General features: G+C 41.2%; 1 protein-coding gene across 2 annotated transcripts in view; it reads right to left on the bottom strand.

The window, feature by feature from the left end:
* Window positions 1-14,480: 14,480 nt before the first annotated feature.
* oxnad1 (oxidoreductase NAD-binding domain containing 1) overlaps window positions 14,481-25,737 on the bottom strand; it is a 30,576-nt gene continuing 19,319 nt past the window's right edge. For both annotated transcript variants that reach the window (XM_007897600.2, XM_007897601.2), the window contains exons 5-7: window positions 25,361-25,603; window positions 19,514-19,622; window positions 14,481-15,999 (exon numbers count right to left, since the gene is read on the bottom strand). In XM_007897600.2, coding sequence (XP_007895791.2) covers window positions 15,845-15,999; window positions 19,514-19,622; window positions 25,361-25,603 — 507 coding nt within the window. In that variant the 3' untranslated portion in view covers window positions 14,481-15,844. The remainder of the gene's footprint in view (window positions 16,000-19,513; window positions 19,623-25,360; window positions 25,604-25,737) is intronic.

The raw sequence follows: 25,737 nt of genomic DNA, 5'->3' as shown, positions 1-25,737 counted from the left end.
GCAAATCCGCAGAAGCCCATTTTGGGCTTCAGAAGCCTTTAGTAACTGCATGCCCCAGCACTGCACTGGAGTGTCAGCCGAGACTGTGAGTTCAAAGTCCTGATATTGGGCTTGAGACCATAATCTTCTGATGCTACTAAGGGAGCCATGCTGACAGCTAGGTTGAGATGTTAAAACAATGTCCTATTTGCATGTTCAGGTGGATGTTAAAGATCCAATGGCACTACCTGAAAAGAGAAGGGTGTTTCTCCTAGTGTCCTGGGAGAATAGCACAAATAAATCCTCCAAATAAAACTGATTGTTCACTTCATGGCTGTTTGTGGGACATTACTATTGGCAAATTGGCTACTATGCACAACTCAGTCTAGGCAAACAGCATTTGTACTAATGGGATTCCAGAAGTTATAAATTGATAACAACTGCAAACTTCAAAGCCAGAATGAAAACAACCCCAAATACATTATCTTTCCACTCACAATGTTCACCTATCATTCGTCTTCTGATGCCGATGGACTTGCTGTTAACTTCCAGCACTTTTAGATTTATTTTGTCTCATATCACCGGGTTCTCTTGATCAGAAAAACACTGCAACAATTTACAGCTCACATCAAGGAAAATCCATTGGCAAAATGTCCATTTCTAATAATATCTTTTTACACAACACTGATCTGAAAACCTGAAAAAACCTTTGTGTCCAGTATTGTGTTCAGTAGCAGGGGTTTTCAAAACTCCCCAGTCAGTGTCTGAGCCTGCCCTCAACAGGATATCCTGTTGTGCTGATTCACCTTCAGCTCTGCCAAAACTCTAGTTAAAGTAACATTGTTTCTGAGAATTAACCAATCCTTCTCATTCCCAAAGGAAACCACTGCAATATGTTTTACACTGAAAATGAGACTAGGAGGTGGCCTTAAACCTAAACACTCGTTAAACGTTTCTTTGCAACCGTCACAAAAACATGTCAGACGTTTTCAGGATAAGAATCTATAGAATTATCTTGAACGCCATCAAAATGATCTGTGTAGCTAGAAATTAGAAAAAAAGTTATGCAATGTTTGGGAAGCTACAAATTTAAAACTAAGACTGAGACGTGTATTTTTTCCATCATTGACTTTGCGGACCCAGCTGAACCACTTGATGAAGCGGAACACCACATCAACAATTTCCACTTAGATCGCGTTTCTCAACATAACCGACACCAGGAGAAATCTTCCTCTCTTTTTAAATAGTGCTACGACATCTTTCACATCCACCTGAAGGTTGGCATCTCCAACAATAGCGTGCGCTCTCAGCATTACATTGGAACGTCAGCCTAGAATGTGCGTTCAGAGTCCCAACGTGGCACTTCAAACCACAATCTTCTGACTCAGAAGCGAGAATGCTCCCACCTGACCCAGTCTGATATTCTGAAATTAACAGGGAGAGAGTGCGCTTTCCATTCTAGACAAGGGGAAATTTCCTTGCGAGGGTGATAAGCATATGATGAGCTATCAGTCTGGTTTGAATGATGATGATGGGTTACGATTTTGTCAGACACCCAGCTGACCAAAAAACATTTAGTGCTGCTGCTTAACCAAATGTGTTACTACTACATGTGACCAATATTGCGTTGTTCGGACCTCTGCAACAACTGATCATGCACTGTGTCCCAAGCGTCCTGTGGCTCAAGGCCCGAATCAGCACTGTTGCACTCAGGTGTGTCTTGGATGCCCACAAGGTCGCCTTTAGATTCTGTCCAGTCTCGATCTGTGGTCCATCTGAATAGCAAGTCTGAGAGCCCAGTGCACAGACACTCTCCTCCATCTACGAGACGAGTCTGAAGAGTAAGTGATGCCTCCACGCTCTGTTGCACTTACCAGGTCAGCTGGTCTGAGCCAAAACTATTTCCTTCATAACACGGTTGAACCAGTGTATTTCAAGAATCTGGCGCTGCACAGCATGTAGAGCACTTGTCCAAGTCTCAATTCCACATCTTCCACATCAGCGAGCCATATAGAAGCAGTGACATCACGCATGTATATACACCTGTATATACCTGTACATCACCTGTATATACACAGCTTCACAGCCAGGGACAGACAGCACTAGCTCCAGACCTGTTACGCTGGTTCATCACCGAGCTCGCCATGCTGATGTGTTTGCAGACGTCCAAGTCCACAAAAATCTGAGAAGTCAATGTCGCATCCTAGGTATGCGAACCTCTGCACCGATTCAACCAACTTGCCGAAGAATTATGGAAGCTGAGCCTTATTCAGCAGTGAAGTTTTGGAACTTCGGCTTAGTGCACAATCGCTGAAGCCCCTTGGAGACAGCTGTATATCTGCTCGAAACGCGTCAGGATTGCTGGCCACTTCTCCAGGTCATCAGTGAAGAGAACAATATCGCCAGCATAGACAAGGTCCATAAACACCCTGGATGCCAAGGAGCACGCAGAGTTGGTTGGAGCATATGTTTTTAACCCAATCAATTGTCCTGCAGAACAACGACGGAGTGGTAACCAAATGGACGGGGAGGGGGGGTGCCACAAAGCCCTCTTACCCCCTGCTACAAAACAACAATATGAGACGAGAGGAGCTGAAACAAGCTCCCAGAGATGCATTTTACCTCGTCATGTTGCACAGAACATGGTGACAGATCATTATCTGCCATGAAATCCTCTGGATGACTGGACGTTTAAATGCAGTTAAACACTTGTACTGAATACAATTAAGTTCTAAATACAATTATCATCATTCTTCCACACAATTCACTTTACAGTATATTCTGTGAAGTGCACTGAGGTGAAGATGTGATAAGTGCTATTTCAAATGCAAGGATTATTATTATCTTTCAGTTGTTGGTTAGTGCTTGTAAAAAAAATACATGTGGATAATAGGACTTTGTGGACGCCATTTAGAACATAGAAATTTACAGTAGTAAAGAAGGTCACTTGGGATGTGTAGTGAGGAAGCTTAACAGAGTTTAGAAACCAGGTACTGAAAGTCTTTGATAGAATTCTCCTAATAAAAATATGATTGCTGTGTTATAAAATCTTGTTTAATACGTTTCTCATTATATCTGTCAAAAATCATCAACCATTTTTACGGGGAAGCTAATTCGATTTGACATGTAGACTTCTATTCTAAGAGAGGGCTAAGTAATAGAAAGTGAAGGAGGAATATATTACAGTGTAAACCCCTGCCCTTCTGTCCCACCATCTGTGACTGGGCCTTCAGCATCCATGCCCCCTAATCTCTGGAGCAGACTACCTCTAACCTTGTGATTTGCCCCTCTTAATCTGCCTTTCAATCCTGCCTACATACCTATCTCTTTTATTGTGCCTACAATCACCCCCCCCCCCATTTCCTCCCTCACTTGATATCCACCACAGTCTCTGTGAAATGCATTTCAGTGCTCCAGGACGCTACCCTGCATGAGGGGCGCTATATAACTGCAAGTTGTTGTTGTAGTTGTTGTAAACGACTTTGAAGAACTTAGTAATTGATTATTTTCAATTTCTCTCAATTATTCTGCACCTGGAAACAGGATGAAATTCACACTATTTTGTTTAATGCTATAATAGGAAACTGTGGAATGAGTATTCTGGAACAATAAGTTTCTTCTTTATCTGTACCTCACTTATTATTGTGTGATCTTACATAAAATATGATATTAAAAGGGAACAGTGTCAGCCTTGGTGTTAGGCTCCCTTGGTAATACTCCCACCACTGGGTTCAGAAGGTTTGTTCAAAGCTCACATGGGGTCTTTGAACTCACAATCTAGACTGACAGTTCAGTTGAGCGCTGAGCCATATGCATTGCTGGAGGTGCTATCCTTTGAATGAGATGTTAAACTGAGGTTGAAAAAAACGCAAGTGTCTCTCAGTGATTTGGCCAACAGTCCTCCAGATAAATTGATCATCATTTCATGGCTGTTGTGGGATATTGCTATCCACAAATTTGCTGCCACCTTTGTCTAAAAATTCACAGTGCCTACACTTCACAGGAACTTTAATAAAGCTCATATCATATCGAAATTATACAATTTTTTTTAAAAAGGAGGGAAATGGGATCAACTCTAGTGGGGAGACTGGCACAATATGAAATGTTGCAAATTTGCCGCCCTGCCACATTTATCACAAAGTTTACATTACAACAGGAGGTGATTTAGCCGTTTGTCTTTGTGCTGGTGCTCATTCCCTCACAAGAGCTGTCTCCTCTAACCTCATTTCCCTACTCCTTCCCTTTCCATATTAATTTTTCACAAGACCAAACAATCACAAGAAAGGTAGAGGTGAGGATAGGCCTTTGTCGTTATTCACCCTCCCATCTTCCTATTACAACATCAACTTATTTTATAAATTGGCCCAGCATGTTGATCTTAACCACCCTTCTTGGTAGCCTGTCTCAGTCATTAATAACTTGCACATTAATTACTTTCTGTGCAATAAATATTTCCTGATGCTTGGCTTGAAATTGCCTTCACAGCCTTAAATATGTGACCTCTTGTTCTCCTTCATTGGTATATTGGAAAGAAAGTATTGTTCTGGATTTACTCATTTTACATAAATTATTGAGTCCAATTATTGTTCTAATATAACCTCTCCAACCTACTATCCCCCTACCTACCTGCCCGTACCCTCCGTTCCTCTGGCTCCGGTCTGCTCCACGTCCCCCGCCCCAACCGCCCTACTATCGGTGGTCGGGCCTTCAGCCTCTCAGCCCCGAGGCTCTGGAACTCCATCCCCCAGTGCCTTCGCCTTGCTTCCTCCCTTTCCTCCTTCAAGGCCGGTCTCAAAACCTTTCTCTTTGACCGTGCCTTCAGCTCCCCTCTCGACTCTCTTCCTCCTCCTCGCTCCCTCCCTTCCCCTCACCCTGACCATTTCCCCCTCCTCTCTCCCTCCCTTCCCTCCCCTCACCCTGACCATTTCCCCCCTGCTCGGGTCATGACCCAACTGTGCAGCGCCTTGGGACGTCCTCCTGACGTGAAAGGCGCTCTATAAATGGAATCTTGTTGTTGTTGTTGTTGTAATATTCTCCCCACTGGCGTATACCTTTCTGCTCTTGGTCTAACTTTTTTTTTCCTGGGGCACCTCCTCATGTCTCTGACTTTCGCCTTCCCAACCCCTCTGCTTACCTCCTAGGTTGAGCTATTGGCAGCTTGCTGAACATCCCTTACCCTCCCCTTGCCACCAGTGGCTGAGCCTTCAGTTCAGAACCCTAACCTCTGGAACTCTTTCCGTTTGCCATTCAGCCTTGCCTCCTCTCTTTCTGACTCTCAGCTCCACCTTCCCGGCTCTGTCCTTGCCGAGTTCTGTTCTTACCTTTCCCATCGTCTCCACTTTGTTTCCACCAATGGCTTCTCCTCTAGCCTTCACACCATCGTACGGTGTTCATTGGACTCAGTGGTCAGCTCCATGTGCCCCGCCCTACCGCCCCACCATCGAGGGTTAGGCCTTCAACCTTTCTGCCTCCGTCCTTTGGAACTCCATCCCACAGTCCCTTCACTTTGCTCCCTCCCTTATCTCCTTCAAGACTCATCTCAAGACCCTCCTCTTTAACTACACCTTGTTTCCCTCCTTCTCCTACTCTTCCTGCCCTCCATCGCTCCTGATCCCAACATCCAGCTCGGGTCCAAATCCCAGACTGTACAGCGCCTTGGGACATCCTCTTGACATGAAAGGCGCTATACAAATGTAATTTGTCTTTTGGGAGTTTTGTCTTTGGTCCTCTCCTTTTCAATATTTACTTGCTCTCATTCTGGGATATCATTCACAGCCATGGGGTTAACTTCCACATTTATGCAGATGATACCCAGCTCTATCTCTCTCCTGACCCTCGACTCCAGACCACTGCTGTCCTGATGGATTGTCTGTCAAACATCAAGTCCTGGATGAGAGCCAATTTTCTACAGTTGAATGTCAACCGAGGCCCTCCTGCTTGGCTCCGATCAGCACCTCCTCACCTCAGGGGCTGACAACATCACTATTCATGGATGCTCTCTCTACCTCACTGAGCCCTTACGAAACCTTGGTATCTTGTTTGACCATCAACTGTCTTTTAAACCCCACATCCAAGCCATGACCTGTTCTGCCTTCCCTCTGCAACAATGCCCACCTCCACCACTGTATCTTCCCTCAGGCTGCTGAAACCCTAATCTACTCTTTCATTATGTCTACGCTTGACTCTGTTAAATCCCTGCTCACCAGACTTCCCAACTCTTCCCTCCACAAGCTACAGATTATTTAGAATTCTGCAGCTTGAATCCTCTCCTGCACTAAGCTCTGTAAGCCGATCAACGCCATCCTTGCCCGGCTTCGCTGGCTCCCCATCCCCCAGAGAACAGAGTTCAAAATCTTTGTCCTCACTTTCAAAGCCCCTCCACGGTCTTCCTCAACCCAACCTCTGCGTCTTATTAAAACTTCACCAATCTGTCCGCACCCTCCACACTGCAGGCACCATGGCTACAAACTGCTACCTTCTCTCCCTTGCTAGGCAGACAACTCATTCCCTGTAAAGTGCTCTGAGGTGTTACCCTACATCAAAATCTGTAAAAAATCATAATCTTAATTTGCATTTCTTGCATTTGATATGGTGCCTTTCACATCCCAAAGTGCCGCCAGACTACGGCATTACCTCACCCCTCACGCTGCTGAAACCCTAGTTCACGCCTTTGTCACCTCAAGGCTGGACTATGGGAACTCTCTCCTCGCCGGCCTTCCCGCCACCTCCCTCCACAAGCTGCAGGTCATTCAGAACTCTGCAGCTCGTGTACTGTCCCGCACCAGGTTTCGGGACCACATCACTCCCACCCTCGCTCGCCTCCACTGGCTCCCCATCCCCCAGAGGATTGATTTCAAGATCCTCATCCTCACCTACAAGGCCATTCACGGCCTCGCTCCCTCCTACCTCTCCGACCTACTATCCCCCTACCTACCTGCCCGTACCCTCCGTTCCTCTGGCTCCGGTCTGCTCCACGTCCCCCGCCCCAACCGCCCTACCATCGGTGGTCGGGCCTTCAGCCTCTCAGCCCCCAGGCTCTGGAACTCCATCCCCCAGTGCCTTCGCCGCTTCCTCCCTTTCCTCCTTCAAGGCCGGTCTCAAAACCTTTCTCTTTGACCGAGCCTTCAGCTCCCCTCTCGACTCTCTTCCCCCTCCTCGCTCCCTCCCTTCCCTCCCCTCACCCTGACCATTTCCCCCTCCTCGCTCCCTCCCTTCCCTCCCCTCACCCTGACCATTTTCCCCCCTGCTCGGGTCATGACCCAACTGTGCAGCGCCTTGGGACGTCCTCCTGACGTGAAAGGCGCTTTATAAATGGAATCTTGTTGTTGTTGTTGTTGTTGCTTCACAGGATTTAATCCAAAGGACAGCACCTCCAACAATGCCGCATCCTCCAGCACTGCACTGCATTGGAATGTCATCTAAGACTATTTGAGTTCAAGTCCTGTAGTAGAGTTTGAACCTACAATCTTCTGACTCAGAGCCAAGAATGCTACCAACCAAGCCAGGTTGACCCTGGCTCTGTTCTGATCCAATTGAACATTTTACTCAATCACTTCTATAAAGAAAAATCTGCACCTCACAATATTTTCAGTTGTACGCTTTCTTTTGATTGTTTGAATTGTTTGAAATGTTGATTGTTTTACTATTATGAATCAGTTTCTGGTGATTTCCTACAGATAAAGATCGTAAATATCTTTCACTATTGTTTCAAACTTTTTGGGTCATTTTGTCCATAGAAAGAAAATAATATTTTTTCATTTTTGTATTACTTGTTTGCAATTAAAGGGATCAAATATAAAGTCATGTGCAACGTGTTTTGGCAGTATATGCAGTATTCCTTAATACTTGCCTGTGTAAAAGAATGCCAAATTCAATTATCAACACATGTTGCAATGCTTAGTGGCAAAATAAGCATCAGAAGATTTGTATTAAACATAGTGTAATGTTCTAAAACTTTCCCGTTGTTTGTCCATCTCAGGACGTCTTGCTTATTAGGGCTTTGGCTTGCAGGATTCTCAGGAGTTGAGTGGGAAGAATCCCTGCCCCAGTGGCTGGTCTGCCCGTCCAAGTGCTTCTGATAAGTCAGGCTGACTGGGCTGACATTAGCAGTGCTCTGCGGACCCGGCTGGCTCAGGAACCTAACTAGAGACTTCCACAGAAAGTTAACTTGATTCCGACATTCCACTGTCAAGCATGTCATCTTGGAGACAGTTCGGCTCCAAAGAGACCCGGCTTACCACCCTCCCAAAGGAGGATGGTCGCTAGTTGGTCATTTTGTAATGCTCTAAGTTTCCGTTAGGTGGAAATTGTCCTTCCCTGAATGTGGCTTCACAATATTCCTTATCCTCATTTTGCTATATTTCATTGTGATGTTTTTTTGATTTGAAATTGAGACTAAATTATAACTAGAGTGTTCTAAGCACTTTTTTTGTTCAATAGCAGTTTTCTGGTCTGTATCCACTAAAGAGAAATGTTACTTACACTCTCCCTGACCCAGAAAATGTTATTTCCTGATTGAGATCAAGGCTTCAAGCTTAGCCTGAATACACATTTCACTGTTCTAGTGGAATATTGTCATGACTCATACCAGACATTTTCATGGCTTTCTGCAGTGTACTGATTTAATACTAAGTTTTGGACACATTTTTGGAGCTCATGGATTTCCTTGTCTTCTACAAATCCCTTCATGCCCTGGCACATACCTACCTCTCCGAACTGCATATTCCCCATTCTACCAATCGCCACCTCTACTCAGCTGGCTCCAACCTCCTGCCTGTCCCTTGTCCTCTCCACTCCACCTTCGGTGGCCGTGCTTTCAGCCACTACCCCCTGAAGCTTTGGAACTCTCTCCCTCAAACCCTCTTCTCCTCAGACTCTCTGCATGTGTTCCTTCAATCTAGCTTCTGCAAAGTCCACAGTGAATGTGCTGTAGGTCAAATAGTTAATGTTTTGTGGACCTGAGTAAATTGGCCAATCTTAATTAACGTAGGACACTTACATCCATCAGAGAATGGATTTGAAGCCACATACGAGACCATCTATTCCTTTCCCTCTCCCCCCCACCTAAAGTACTGATACATGCTGGATATAATTTTTTAGGTGCCATTGATATTTCTATAAATCAGTCTAGAATAAGGGTGAGTGTGTTTCCGCATGTGTCAGACACTGCCTGACCAAAACAAATAAGAAAAAAAATAAAATAAGGAGTAACAAAATAAGATAACTAATAATTGAATATTAAAAGCAAAACCAATAACATCTATTTCATTGTTGAAATATCTGCAGGGGGTTTTAGGGTATCATTACTTTCAGAGGAGGTAAGGAGTGGCTCTGCTGGACAACAACAATTCAGAGCCAAAACATGGAGACTATATAGTAAAAGACTAAACTGGTTTGATAATCAGCCACTCTGACAATAACAGTTTGTCATATTGCCACGCACTGTAATCTCTGCAGCAATCACGATACTGATCCATTGGGATATTTTATGATCAGTTTAGAGCAAAGGGAATAGCCTGTCAGCAGGCTGAATTAACTGGGGAGATGCAAACAAAGTTCTTGTAGAGAAAAAAAATTGAAGAATCAGATCTGTTTTTATTGTTAGCTTGACTGAGCTCCCTTTCGATTTTTACCACCGAAGCATGTTTTATGAGCTACATAAATCAGCAATGTATTTCAGCATTCCCAGTCTCAAACTTAATCTATGATCTTCCTGTGGGTGAAGAAAGACTGACTACAGTATTTTATATTTGCAGCACATTGAAGAATAGTTTCAATAACATTCAGATCATTGACAGGGGATTATTCTATTTTTAAATTCTAAAATAACAATAAAAGAATTATTTGGGTGAAGGGGAGAACTCTGTTGTACAGTGGGTTTGTAGTTTATTTGTTCATTTCCTGAATCTACGTGACAATGCAGCCTACATTTGTAAGATGAAAGTTTCTGCCCTCTTATGGTTGTAAAATGATTCAATTTACTACTGACTAGGTTATGTCCATGATACAAAACTTCCTATAATTTGTAAGGATAATAACTTGCTTTTATATTGCGCCTTTCACCCTAAATATAAACAGCTGAATGGTATAATAATAATAGCAATAATAATAATCATTGCATTTGATATAGTACCTTATCATGCGGTTGAAACATCTCAAAGTAATTCACAGGATATACTGTAGTGTGTATTTTACGGGCAAACACAGCAGCGAATTTAAACACAGCAATGTCCCACAAACAGCCATGGAGTAAATGACCAATTTTATTTGGGGGATTGTTGACCAGAACACCAGGAGAAACTCCCTTCTCTTTTTGAAAAGTGCCTTGACATTTTTAACATCCACCTGGACAGGCAAATGAGATCTTGATTTAACATCTAATCTGAAGGACAAATTGTATTTAAACTTGAATAAGTGAATGTTATATAGGCAAACGCTATGTTAAAAACAATCTTCAGATCTTTGACATAACAATAAAAGATTGATTGCTTTAACGCCCAGCTGAATCACAAACCCATCAGAACCTAAAATTAATAATAAAATCAAAGAATGGGATGCTGATCTAGAAATAATGCAATTTTGTATAAATAGAATATTATGTGAGCAAATATGGCAGCTAATCTGCAGCAACAACCAGTGAAATTAAAATTGAAAAATAAAAAAAAATAAAGTAAGTTTTAGCTGAAACAAACATACTGTATGAAGGGAGGTGCTTCTCAAGTTACATAATGTGATGGTCAGATCTCATTCGGACGACTGCAGTCAGTTTTGGGCATCCAGTCTTAAAGTGGATTGATGGTTTGCGGGATTAATATCTGGGCTGACAGGTCTTAGCAATGATGAGAGGCTGGGTAGATTGGAGTTATATTCTTATCACAGAAGAGGATAAGGGGTATGTTGATGGAGGTATTTAAAATAATGAAAGGAATTGACAGGCTAGATGTATACAATTTTGAAAGTGGAAACTGAATGGTTTCCTCCTGCTCCTGTTTTCCTATTCCTGTGAATCGTTAAATTTATGTATCTTCCTGATGCTAATTTGCCTGCTATGCATTTCCAGTAATTTCCGGCTTTCTTTCAGAATTTCAACATCTGAATGTTTGTTTTTCTCTGTATTAATCAAGGTTGGTATTGGAAACATGCTATTTGCTTCAATATCCTGTGGATATTTCTTAATTTTATTAAGTGAACCGACCTGGTTAAACAGATGAAAACTTCAGACAAGGCTATATGGTTACTGCATTGTTACTTTCTGAAGATTGTTTTTAACAAATCCTACAAGGATTTATCTGTATGGTAGCAAAGGGAATGAGGTTGTTTATATAACAAAATGCTATATTAAGTACAAGTACTATTGATTTCCAGATCATTACTGTATGTTATTAATTTAGGTTTCAGCTGGTTTGTGATTAAAGTGGACGCAAAGGACTCCCCTCTCACATTTCAAAGAAAATCTAGGCTGAGACTCCAATGCAGTGTTGGGCATTTCTGCATTGTTGGCAGGTGCTGCCCTTCTGACTTTAAATCGAGGTCTTGGCTGCTTGTTCAGGTGGGTGTTAAAGATTCTATAGCAGTTCTCGAAAAGAGAAGGGAGTTTCTCCTGGTGTCTTTCACTTCATGACTGATTGTGGGATATCGCTGTGTACAAATTTGACTGCGCACAAACTTGCCTGTAAACACAGTCCTACAGTAAAATTCTACGAAGCTCTTTGAGATGTCTTGATGACATGATAAGATGCTGTGACAACGGCAATGATTATTATTTACAGTAAGTATATATCTAAATTTGTGGATGACACAAAACTAGAAGGAAGTGTCAACACAGAGGATGATATTAAAAAAATGCAGCGCGACATAGATAGGTTAGGTGATTGGGCAGGTAGGTGGCAGATGAAGTATAATGTAGGGAAGTGCGAAGTCATCCACCTCGGTAGCAAAAACAGTAGAGCGGTTTTTTTTTAGAAGGGGAGAGATTGGAATGTGTTAGTGTCCAGAGGGACTTGGGTGTCCTTGTACACCAATCGCAGAAAGTTAGTCTGCAGGTGCAGCAGCAATTAGGAAGGCGAACGGTATGTTAGCATTCATTATGAAAGGATTAGAGTATAAGAGTAGGGAAGTCTTGCTGCAACTGTATAGGGCCCTGGTGAGACCACACCTGCAATACTGTGTGCAGTTTTGGTCTCCTTATTTAAGGAAGGATGTACTTGCCTTGGAGGGGGTGCAGCGTAGATTTACTAGGTTAGTACCAGGGATGAGTTACGAGGATAGGCTGACCAATTTGGGTCTATATTCTCTAGAATATAGAATTAGAGGGGATCTTATAGAAACCTATAAGATCATCACAGGGCGTGATAGAGTAGATAGTGGGAGATTGTTTCCCCTGGTTGGAGAAACTAAAACCAGGGGTCACAACCTTAAAATCAGAGACCAGCCCTTTCTCACTGAGTTGAGGAAGAACTTCTTTACGCAAAGGGTGGTGAATGTATGGAACTCACTACCCCAAAGGGCTGTTGATGTTCAGTCCTTGAACATATTCAAGACTGAGATAGATATATTTCTTATTGCAAAAGGGATTAAGGGACATGGGGATAAGGCAGGGTCAGGTTATTAGCTGGAGTTAGATTAGAAGATCAGCCATGATTGAATGGCGTGGCAGGCTCGAAGGGCCGAATGGCCTACTCCTGCTCCTACATGTTATGTTATTATGTTATGTAAACTCCTGATAACTTATTACTTCAAGGGAAAGGGTTCAGTGATGAGTTGTTCAGGGTGGTGAGTTAGGCATAAGTAAATGCAGCCAGGATATTGACAGCCTGATGATATTGACAGCCTGATGACTTAAGTGGTAGCTACTGGTAGTTAAACCAGGGTCAAGATGTCAGTTTAGTGTATCATAAATGCAATATTTTACACTCTCCTCATTCAAATTTATCTCCAAATTCAAATTAATTAGCTACTATTCATTGTTATTTTTGGAACTCAGAGGGTATGAGCTGGAATGCAGAACTAGAGAGACTGTGAAGGTAGGGTGAGCAGATTGTGGAGGGATTAAAGACAAGCTGGATAATGGCTGGTAATATGTTTTGTGTGCTTTAGCCTGGAGATCTTAACAATAAAAATCTCCTGCATTTCCTATTCTCTTTGTTCTCTTGATTTTGCATACTGCCATCATATCGGATATTTGGACAACCAGATTTGAGTTCCATTTTGTAAATTTCAGATTGCGTGATTGTTAAAATGGAAAATCACATCAGCGGTTTGAATAAATATTTATGAGTAAAATGGTTGTACTCACCAGCTATTTTTGCACTTTGCCCATGGTCTTTGTAATTTTTTTGCTCATCTCGCAATCTCATATTTAGAAACCAGATGGTACAACTAGTGACTCAAATGCAGAATATTCACACCATTTTAGATCAGAATATGACCCTTTCTTCTTAAACTTTGTATACTGCTCAACCTATCTGAAACTTTCAAGATTATATACGCCTTCATTAAGACCCCCACAATCTTCTGATCAAGAGAAAATTCCTACTGTGGCTAACGTTTCCTCACAGCGGTTTGTGAATACCTACAATTAAACTAGTAGCTCTCTGCTGCCCTCCTCACAACAACTAAATATCCCTTTCAGAACTTCGTACATGGACTCCACAAGTTCACATATTGTAGAATCACCTCTCTGAACATATACATTGCAGCCTTAACTGTAACCATTTCCTAGTTGGGAATATTTGTTTTATTAATGTTTTTGGTGACTTTTCCACTTTAAAGCTCTAGATCTTTCTCTCCAGTTTGGATACCTCAAAACTCATTTCCATTAAGTGCAGCTTCCATATGCGATCCTTCTTTATTAATTTAGTAAGATTCTATGATTCCTTAGGTTATAAGTTACAAATTTGACCTCCCTGGCAGCCACATTATTGCAGACATGCATTGTTGAAAGGAATGTAGACAACTAATTTTCTTGTTTCATCTTCTCAAAACACACTCCTTGCCATCTCCCTAGTTCCACCATCCACAAGCTCCAGCTCATACAAAACTCTGGGACCCTCACCTATATCAAATTTGCAAGCCCACCACCCTCAACCGATTCCATGGCTTCAGTTTCCCAGTGGATCAATTTCAGGGTCCCCAGTCACACCAATAAAACCCTTCATGCCCTTTTACCTCCTTAATATTGTGACCATACCTCACTCTTCCCCTTGCCCGACTGCCCTACAAATGCAGAACTGCTATGCAACTCCAACTACTCAAATTCACCATTGGTGTCTGAGCCTTCAGCAATTATGCCCTAAATTCTAGAATACTCTCAGCCCCCCACCCCCACATCAGTCTTTAATCAGATCTAAAAAAACTACCCCCATTTACTGAACCAACAGTCATCTCTCGCCTCCTTTGCTTGGCAAATTCTGATTGTGACATAAAAAGTTGTTATATGTTGTGTTCAATCTGCTGCGTGCAGAATGTAGTAAATGAAGAATGGGGCTTCAAACACAAAACGATAGAGATTCAATAATTTATTTCAGTATATATTCATCAAAATATTCACATCACATGAGATTCGACCTCAAAACCACACTATAAAATAATCAGTAATATCTCAGTTTCTTTAAATTCTGTAAAGCAAATCCAAAGGACAATAAATTGTTGAATGCAATAACATTCTAATTCGCACACAAATCTAGATCAGAGCAAATTCTTTATATGAAAAATAATTAAATGTTGCACTTTGTAGTAAGTCATAATAGTTTACATATTGAGCATATTTGTCTCCATAGACTGCATAAAACAGGGTTCAATTATAATTAAATATTATAACCAGTGACTACATATTACAAGTGTTTTCATGAACATATCGCAAGAGGCACATGCATCACAAAATCATGACAATGCTGGCGGATTTGTAACAGTGTCAATGGGGAAATTCAACAAAAGCATTCTGGAACACTGTGATATAATAGTAATCCACAATTAGCTAATGGTTAGTGATAATGCAGAAACAATCATAATCAATGCTCATAGAATAAAACAATGCAAAATCAATCTTATTCTTGGAATTATATGAATTGTGCTGAGGAATAAACTGGACAGCATCTTATTTTTTGTAAAAGATTCCTATGCCCAATATTTGCCCCTTTCAGGCAAAACTTTGAAAAACAGCCTAGTTCATATTTGAGCCAGCAACCTTTTAATCTGTATAGCTTAGGGCTACACTTGGTGGGTATTTTTAGCTGTTAAATATTGCAGGGAACCTAGAACATGCAGTGCTAGTTTTAAAAACACACCAAAACTTTTTCTGATGTGAAGGTCATTATACAAGTGTAATTTGTTGTTGTTTTGATATTCATTGAATTTGCAGCACAGGATCATTCTTCTCTCAACAGACAGCTGCAAACATTAATGTTTAGTATTTATCTTGTACAAATAGTACTATTTTGAGAGGATACATTTTTCAACAGATGTTCTCACAAATGTAGTATTTTCTTGATTTAAAGAATGGAAATTAAGTATTCTGTAGTATTCAGGGGTCTATCAACTCAGTACAATATCAATTATACAGAATATGGACTATATGAACAAATTAGAAGCATATAACCTTGACTTAATATTATGAGATTGTATCATGAACTGAGTCATTACTGATAACAATTCAAATCATTCAATACAGGGATCACATCACATCCAGTTGTGCTGACCTGAAAGAACTTTATGGTTATATATACACAGAGCTTTAGTGCTAACCTAAGGAAAGACCACCCAAGAATAATATGCAATACCAAGAGTAAAGTTACATATGTTTTGATAAGTTGGGCATGAGGTTAAATGTTGAATAATTCCAATGATAAAATTCTTCATTAAGAATGTACTACCACCACTTTTCAAAAATTATATTTTCTTTAGGAACACCAAGTTTTTCCAGCTTTTGAGATACTGACTCTATCATTGGAGGTGGACCACAAATAAAACAGATGTTGTTCTTGGATACATGTTGTGCCAGAGTCATTTCAGATATTCTTCCAGCTGGAAAAAAATTAAAGCTGTCATTAAGATATTGCAGATTGAAATGACATGCTCCTGAAACAACGTTATTTAACATAAAATACTAACTGCTACATGGAACTCATTAACCCGACAGCTAATCTATCATCCGCTTTCTTATACAGAGAATATGGGAGTAAGTATTCAGCAAAAATAGCTCAAGAGTTTATTTTCAAAAAACTAACATTTCCTTCACTAACTCTGTTAGGTCATTTCTGGCCAATTAAGAGGTCTCACACAAGAATCATTTGCAGGAAAAGAGAGATTTTCTGCTTTACCCCTTCCTGTGATGGTGTGTTAACATCCACTTGGCACTTCACTTTGAAGCCATTCGAAAATTTATACATGAAGAGATTAAATCTGCATCCTGGTGCCCTAAACCAGACGCATTTAAAAATCACACAACGTTCCGCAAAATCTGTGTTATGAATCATTCTCAAGAGTTTCTGCAAGAATTTTTTTGGAAAGGGGCCAGAGCTTGTCTGAATTACTAAAGAATGCATGCAAGTAAAAGATGAGATTGACTGAAATCTGAAACAGAAAGTGTGAAGCAGGGTGATCAGCATCTGATTGAGAAAAACAGGTGTTTTAATATGATCCTTCATTAAAACCAGTTTTTAGTTCAGATGCTGTTAAAGTGCTTTGCATTTACAGTATTTCTATTATTGCAGTACATGTGCAAGATGGGTCTGGTAGTAGTGTGGATCACAGGTCTGGAGCACAGGTGCACAGCATAAGGCCCACAGGCTAAATGCACACAATCATGTGAATTGGCTTGTCATGCATGTTTGAATTTAACAAGATCCAGCGTCTTGTGCTGCTTCCCATGCAAATACATTTTTAGTGAAACAACTACAGACATCTGGCACTGAAATTGAACTATGGCTTGTCACATACATAAAAAAACAGTATTCATCGATATTCTGAATTTTTGTAGCGTTTCTTAACATCACACAAATACATTTTTGATAGTCAAAAATAGATGATTTTAAATAATGTCTGAAGGCAATGAATTGAGAAAAATTAGAAAAATACACAAGGGGGAAGAGGAGCCTAAAAAGGCACGATTGTAGTGAGTGACTAAAAGAGTACTTGTCTGAAAGGAGTGCCTTTATACCAATAATAAATGTAGATAAATATTTGTTGCTCCTTGATTGAGTAGAACTGTGGAATCAGAAAGGTCTTACAAAGTGAAATGGCGAGGGTGTGCACATGGCATGATGACTGGCAAACAAAATTCAATACAGATAAATGAAAGATACTGAATATGGAAGAAAGAAGATCAGATACATGTATTCATGGATGGTATAAACTTCTCTAAGGGAAGCTGAGAGATCCAACAATGAAAGTTGACTAATTGTTCACCATGTCAAACAGGGTGAGGCAGCAACTTCAAGACAAAGAGGGCTGGCTTATATTACCAAATCATTTCCAGAAGTCATGATGAAGCTCCATGGTCTCAATGTATTAAAAATACATAAAGTACTTTGGTTGAGTGCTTCCTTAAATACTAAAATAAATTCAAAATGCAATATATCAGGCAAGGAGCATTATTACATGTTAGGCAAATGTTAAGTGTCAAACTTGATTCCGATGTTGATTTATTCCTATTGATAAATTCTATTACCTTGAATAACAGAAGCTATAAGAAAGGTGTCAATTTAAAAGCAATTGCACAAATACGGTTTGTGAAATATAATGCATAATATGCCATTTGTGTCATCAATTAATATGCAGCAGCAGGTCATATGTGTACCTGTGCATGCTCTGTGAAGACAATATTATGCTTGACTGTGATTCCCCTTCTTCCCCTGCTCTTAAATCAAGAATGGTCACAGGCAAAGAGCTGTATAACAAACAAACAAACAAAATTACATTTGTATAGCGCCTTTCACGTCGGGAGGATGTCTGACATGAAAAAAAAATCAGTGTTTTGGACCCGATCTGGGGGTCAGGACCGGGGAAGGTGGGGGGCAAGTGGGTAACTGAAGGCACGGTTGAAGAGAAAGGTCTTGAGAACGGTTTTGAAGGAGGCAAAGGAGGGGGCGAGGCGGAGGTACTGCGTGATGGAGCTCCAGAGGGTGGGGGCAGGGGGGCTGAAAGACCGCCCGCAAACGGTGGAGCGAGGAGGGGTACCTGAAGTACCCCGGAGACCCCTGAGTGGAGGGAACGGGCAGGATGGTAGAAGGTGAGGAAGTCGTAAAGGTGGGGGGTGGGGGGAGCAAGGTTATGGAGGGCTTTGAAATTAAGGATCAGGATGTTGAACTGTATCCTCTGTGTGATGGGAAACCAGTGGAGTCAGGTGCAGATGGGGGTGATAGGGTCACGGAGCTTGGTGCGGGAGAGGACACGTGCTGCAGAGTTCTGGATGATCTGCAGCCGGTGGAGGAAGGAGTTGGGGAGGCCGACAAACAGGGAGTTTGTGTAGTCGAGCACAGATGTGGGGCATGAAGGACAGTTGAGGGCCGAAGTTCCGTATTGGCTCCGTGAGATGTAGAGTGCATCCATGGAGGGAGATGCTCTCCGTGCCAGAGGTATGGAGTCACTGACGGGAGACAAGCAGGAGAGCCTCGATCTTGTTGACATTCAACTGCAAGAAGGTAGCTCTAATCCAGGACTTGATGTCCGACAAGCAGTCTGTCAGGACAGCAGTGGTCCTGGAATCGAGGGTGGAGGCAGAAAGATAGAGTTGGGTGTCATCCGCATACATGTGGAAATTGACCCCGTGTCTGCAGATGATGTCACCAAGAGGGAACATATATTGAAAAGGAGAGGGCAAAGCTCAGAGCCCTGAGGGACGCCATATGGGACGGTGCGGGGGCTGGAGGAGAAGCCGTTAGTGGTGACAAAGTGGAGATGGTGGCTGAGGTAGGGTTCAAACCAGGCAAGGGCAGGGCTGCGAAGACTGAGCTGAGAGGCGAGGCGGTGCAGGAGAATAGAAAGGTCAACAGTGTTGAAGGTATTTTTTTTGAGGATGGGGGTGATGGCAGCTGTTTTTAGGGGGGTGAGAACAGTGCCAGTGGATAAGGAGAGGCTGATAATGTATACCAGAACTTCTACAAGTATGTAATTGTATTCTACCAACTTCAGGAAGATAATATAATTAAATATTATAACTGAGCTACAAATTTAGATTTCAGTAAAAATTTAAAACAAACTAGAAATGCTTTTAGTACATTACCTTCACCTATCACTTAGTTTGCAAAAGCCAAATAAAGCTTTTCCCTTGTTCTCCTCCAACTAATTACGCAATAAATTGAAACAACCGTAATTCTATAACTATACATCATTAAATACATACAGCTGAAGAGTATAGTGAATTTAATGAATGTTGTGAATAATGTTCAGGAATACTAAGCTCATTGTATACTTTTATGTTTGGAGATGTTTTGGTAATTTGCCTCATTGGTCAGGTTTAATTTTAAACCCCGCAGACTAAAATATCTTCAGGAGCTGGCTTGACTCTGCTAAAATGAGAAGGACACAGGAAACTTACCGGTCACGTAAGGTTTCAAGTTTTCAGAGATTTCAGAGTTCTGCTGTGTAACATGGAAATGACAGTTGATTTTCCCAGGAAATTCTTTTGATAGGTCAATAATGGTTTTCTGTAGGGCAACATAGAACATTAGCTGTTCACTTGCAAGATTTTATTACAAGAGTAAAAGCTATGAATAATAATAATAATCCTTGAATTTGATGTAGCGCTTTTCACGTCTTCTAGATGTCTCAAAGCGCTTCGCAGAAAATACTGTAAGGTAAATTGACTGCATTTTTGTGGGCGAAACGCGGCAGCCAATTGCGCACAGCAGTATCCCACAAACAGTCATGGATTGAAGTGACCAAATTATTATTGTTTTTTTTTTCTTGAGGGATTAATATCAGGCATATGGAGTAAGGAAACTTGGCCAAGGTTTCACCCTGCCAGGAATCAAACCCAGGTCTCTCGTTTGTGAGGCGAGGTATTAATTGCGCACCTCCATGGCATATTATTAACTATTTGACTGACATCAACACAGAATACCAGGGAATGTTTTACCCAATGAAAAATACATCGACTACGGCTATTACAACACAAGCAGTTTTTTTGGTGCAATATTTTGTTTTCAGTTGTTGGCAACAAATAGCTATATATCGATCAAAAGTAAAAGTCACAGTGAACCAGACTGAAGTTGCCGTTGTTGTTCCCAGAAGCCCAGGAACACTACGAGTCAACACACAGGAGTAATGAACACAAACAAATTTGGAAAGTAACATGGATTAATGCTATGGAAAACGACTTTGATGAAAACCAGCATCAGATCTGCCAATGACATGGCCACTAGATAGTGGGTGATGCATTTGGAGAGACTGCACCTCCCTCGAGACAAGACCACAATTGATAATCAGAGGTTATCTGAGGGAGAGAGGTTTAGCTAGGGTTTGCCTCAAAATTGGCAAAGCTCAGCCTGTTCCTATTCGAATGGCAAAAAGAAGGCAAAGAGAAGGCATTTAGTAAAATACAACAGTCTAATTTCTAAACAGTTAGAGAAGAGCTTTTGCACTTTCTCACCAAACTTTAGAAACTCCTCCTGCATAATAACATAACATGTAGGAGCAGGAGTAGGCCATTCAGCCCTTCGAGCCTGCCCCGGCATTCAATCATGGCTGATCTTCTAATCTAACTCGAGCTAATAACCTGACCCTGCCTTATCCCCATATCCCTTAATCCCTTTTGCAATACGAAATATATCTATCTCAGTCTTGAATATGCTCAAGGACTGAGCGTCAACAGCCCTTTGGGGTAGTGAGTTCCATACATTCACCACCCTTTGAGTAAAGAGGTTCTTCCTCAACTCAGTGCGAAAGGGCTGGTCTCTGATTTTAAGGTTGTGACCCCTGGTTTTAGTTTCTCCAACCAGCGGAAACAATCTCCCACTATCTACTCTATCACGCCCTGTGATGATCTTATAGGTTTCTATAAGATCCCCTCTAATTCTATATTCCAGAGAATATAGACCCAAATTGGTCAGCCTATCCTCGTAACTCATCCCCTCATCCCTGGTACTAACCTAGTAAATCTACGCTGCACCCCCTCCAAGGCAAGTACACCCTTCCTTAAATAAGGAGACCAAAACTGCACACAGTATTCCAGGTGTGGTCTCACCAGGGCCCTATACAGTTGCAGCAAGACTTCCCTACTCTTATACTCTAATCCTTTCATAATGAATGCTAACATACCGTTCGCCTTCCTAATTGCTGCTGCACCTGCAGACTAACTTTCTGTGATTGGTGTACAAGGACACCCAAGTCCCTCTGGACACTAACACATTCCAATCTCTCCCCTTCTAAAAAATAACCCGCTCAACTGTTTTTGCTACCGAGGTGGATGACTTCGCACTTCCCTACATTATACTTCATCTGCCACCTACCTGCCCAATCACCTAACCTATCTATGTCGCGCTGCATTTTTTTAATGTCATCGTCTGTGTTGACCCTTCCTCCTAGTTTTGTGTCATCCACGAATTTAGATATGTTAACTTCGATGTCCTCATCTAGATCGTTGATGTCGATGGTAAATAGCTGAGGCCCAAGGACTGATCCTTGTGGCACACCACTAGTCACATCCCACCAATCTGAAAAGGACCCATTTATCCCTACTCTTTGTTTTCTACCCGTTAACCATTTCCCAATTCACGTTAATATGCTCCCCCCAATTCCTTTTGGACTAACCTTTTATGCGGCACCTTATCGAATGCCTTCTGGAAGTCCAAATAGACCACATCCACTGATTCACCCTTATCTAGTTTACTGGAAATATCCTCAAAAAACTCTATGAGATTTGTCAAACATGACTTCCCTTTTGTAAAGCCATGTTGACTTGGCCTAATTATATTGTGTTCCCCTAAATACCGCACTACCACATCCTTAATCAATGATTCTAAAATTTTCCTATCGCTGATGTGAGACTAACTGGCCTATAGTTCCCCATCTTTTCCTTTCCACCTTTTTTTAAAATAGTGGTGTGACATTTGCGATCTTCCAATCCATGGGGACTGTTCCAGAATCCAAGGAATTTTGGAAGATCAGACATAAGGCCTCCACTATCTCATAAGCTACCTCTTTTAAAACTCTCTGGGATGCAAGCCATCCGGACCAGGGGATTTGTCACTTTTTAGTGCTAACAGTTTCCCTCGCACCAATTCTCTACTAATGAAAATTTCCCTAAGTTGCTCCCTGTCCTTATCCCCTTGGTGCATCTCTATTGTTGGCAGACTTGTTGTGTCTTCTAGGGTGAAGACAGATGCAAAAGTACTCATTTAGGGACTCTGCCATGTCCTTATCCCCCATTACAACTTCTCCCGTCTCTGACTGAAGTGGACCTACATTTACCCTCACTAGCCTATTCCTCTTAATATATTTGTAAAAACTTTTACAATCAGACTTAATGTTCCTAGCTAGCTTACCCTCATACTCCTTTTTCTCGCTCTTTATGAGTTTTTTTAGTTTTGGGGGGATCTGATACAAACTGCTAATATATATTGGGAATAGGAATTAAATTTATTATGGACATGGCCAAGTCAATAACTATTACAGTAATTGAAATAGGAACTATTAATATTATTGTATTAACAGAGCATTAACATACATTAACATACAATTTTTTTGAAAATTCTTACTATACAAATTTACATACAAATACATTTTAATCCAAAAGCTATCAACTGTGGGTTAAAACTTTTACAAGCAGGAGTGCAGCTGAAAAAAATATAAAAATTGAGGGTTAATTATGCAATGGGGTAGCAAGCAATTTGGCCTGGTGTTAAGTCAGTTTCTAGCAGAAATAATTCCACAGCATCGCTGAGAAGCACCAAAACGATGAATGGTGCAAGAGTTAAATCGCACTGGTGCAGTCAATATATTCTACTGATATTGGGCTCGGACTCAGATTGGTAAATTGCAAGACAAGCTCTATTCCACATCTAATCTGTACTTTTCTGGGCAACTATGAGTAAAATGTTATACATGAGATTTGACATGATCAAATTGGCTCCCATAGTTCTAGCAGACGTTTGGAAGCGAGATCCCATTCCAGGCAAGGATTCCCTGGTGCAGTTAGGAATCCTCAGGCCTCCTTCCTTTTGTGGAAGCCATTGCAGCCCACTTTTAGTTTTGAAGCAGTTAGGTTTATTACCTGAGAATCATGAATAATAATAATAAATAATAATAATTTTGGTGATGGAGCTGACAGGGTACCATAGAGCTATAGAAATTTACAGCACAGAAGGTGGCCATTTCGCTCACTGTATCTGTGTCTCTGAAGACCAATCAGTTCAGTCCCATTTACCCGCCCTTTCTCCATACCCCCTATAGTTTACTCTTTTAATTTCTTAAAATTCCGATCGAGCATAATGGTCCTGAAAATGCTGCTTTTTTATTTAGCAGTATCCATCCAAAAATGTTAAATTAAATTATTTGAAATATTTTCTTATAGACAGCTAGAACTGTAAACTGAATAGCAGATCAGGTTAATTTCCATATATTTTTGAATATATTTTGATCTACAATGGCAAGTCGGTCGGTCTCTAAAGATACAATGTAGCATAAATCATGCATTAATAATAAATTTGGTTATTTTTGAATTCAATTCTTGCTCAGAGCAGAGATGCTGTTGGGTCTGCATCTTGATTTTGTTTCATATCAAGCCTGGACTCATCTGAAGCATTTCCAGACTCTGCAATAACATCTGTTAAACCAGGCTTCTCACACTCCTGCAAAACCATACTAATAAAGATAACATGCAATATGCGTTCACAAAAATAAAACCAGACCTGGGATTGCTGACAGTGCCACATAAAAACAAAATATTTTTCAGTCATTAATTAATACTCTTCCCCAATGAACGCAAAAAATCATTGATTTTTAAGTACAATTGTGACACGTAATTCAACTGCCATTCCAAAAATGCCTCAAAAGGTACTTTATTGATCTTTTCCCATAAATCATTTTAATTTAACATTCTTTTTGATGGAAAAAGCCTCAAAAAAAGTTTCAGGCCTATCGGGTGAAGCAGAATTTTAATGAATGTAAAAAGAGATGGAATTGTCAGCAGCAATTCTGAGAATAGAGCACTGAAGGAAACATTAAAATCCCATTGGCTGCATATTACATTTAGACCACATTGGACATATTAAAGTGTTAGTGTGCTGTTAACGTATAATAAAATATAGTCCAGAGAATGGTGGAAGACAATTTTGCTTTGGGCAGCCGAGTGCTTGACACACGTGGAAATCCAGGGGCGGACTGGGTATGTGAGTAATCAGGACATTTGAACGCTTACCGCCTCATGCAGCCCAGCTCAGAAGTTCCATTTAAGCCCAACAAATATTTTAAATGTTTTATAGTTTTTGATGCCTTCACTTTACATGACAACCACTGCCAACATCATCTTAATAGTATCCAAACTTGACAGTGTTCCATATAATCTATGCCATCTACACACTGAAATTTCTCTGCATCTGAAATGAACATGTCCTCCGTCCTGGAGGGATATAATCTGCTTAATTCCAGAAAGTATTAGGCACAAGTTGGCCAGAGACAAGGCTTGGGGACTCCAAAATGTGTGTTGGCAGACTGCTGGAGCTTAACCACCTAAACCAACACAGCCTACTGTTGAAAGCACCAGCCTGCTTCATGCTCCCCACCACCACCATTGGCAGGCAGGCTTTCATCCTTTCTGCCCCTCTCTCTGGAACTTCATCTTGGAGTCTTTTCAACTCACTCAGCCCTCCCCTCTTTCAAGACAGATCTTAAAACCATGCTTTCGGTCATCTTTCCCCAAACCCCTGAGCAACCACTTCTAACTTGGGGCGCCATCCAGCACCGTTGGTGCTCCTTGGGAAGTTAAAGATTGCATATCAACATAAATTGGATTATAAAGCATTGTCTAGCAAGCTTCCTGCTGCTTGTCCAGCTAGGGCAACCCTATCTTTGTATTGCAGGGTAAAGAGGAGCCAACTGGGAAGAATGCCTGCTCCCAGTTACTGGTATGTCCCTCCAGGTCCTGCCAATGAGCCAAATCTGTCAGGTACTGATCTGGTTCAAGAACCAAGCTACTAAGAGCACCCACAGGACTAACTTGATTCCAACATTCAGTTGCCATATTTATCACACCTTAAAAACAATTGATTCCCACGAGACTCTTATATACCTCCTACCTCCCTCCCAAGGGGGAACAACAATATCCATCTATTGAACCAACCCCAGTTGAATCTATCCAAGATACAAAAGCTATCAGTTGTCACCTACAAAATTGTTCACTTTCAGAGAAGTCAAAGGTCAAGCAGTAAAACGAGGTTATGCAAACCTTGAAAAGAAGTTCTTCAGTGTTTTTCGCACTGAAGTGAAGCTGTACAGATCCAGGTTTGTATTCATAATGTTTGCTTTCGTGAAGTCTGTGGAGATCAGCCGTATGTAATAGTATAGAGTACAAGGGGTTAATGCCCACTCCGCCAGCAATCAACAGTATGTCCACCGAAGAATTGGAAGGTTGAAGGTCATAGAAGAAATCACCCCCTACTCGTAGAGCTACCTCTGATCCAAGAACACACTAGAGAAGGAAAATAAATATTTTAAGAACTCCTTTTTAAAAGAGGAAGAAATCATTAATGGCATTTTCTGAAAGAAAAGGCAAGAATCAGAGCTCAAATTACTCCCTGGCAAATTGCTACCCTCTATGGAATG

The sequence above is a fragment of the Callorhinchus milii genome, unplaced genomic scaffold (genome assembly GCF_018977255.1).
Source record: "Callorhinchus milii isolate IMCB2004 unplaced genomic scaffold, IMCB_Cmil_1.0 Scaffold2, whole genome shotgun sequence".
Classification (NCBI taxonomy): Eukaryota; Metazoa; Chordata; class Chondrichthyes; order Chimaeriformes; family Callorhinchidae; genus Callorhinchus; species Callorhinchus milii.
The sequence above is the reverse complement of the archived record's forward strand: the minus strand, read 5'-3'. Positions and strand labels throughout refer to the sequence as shown.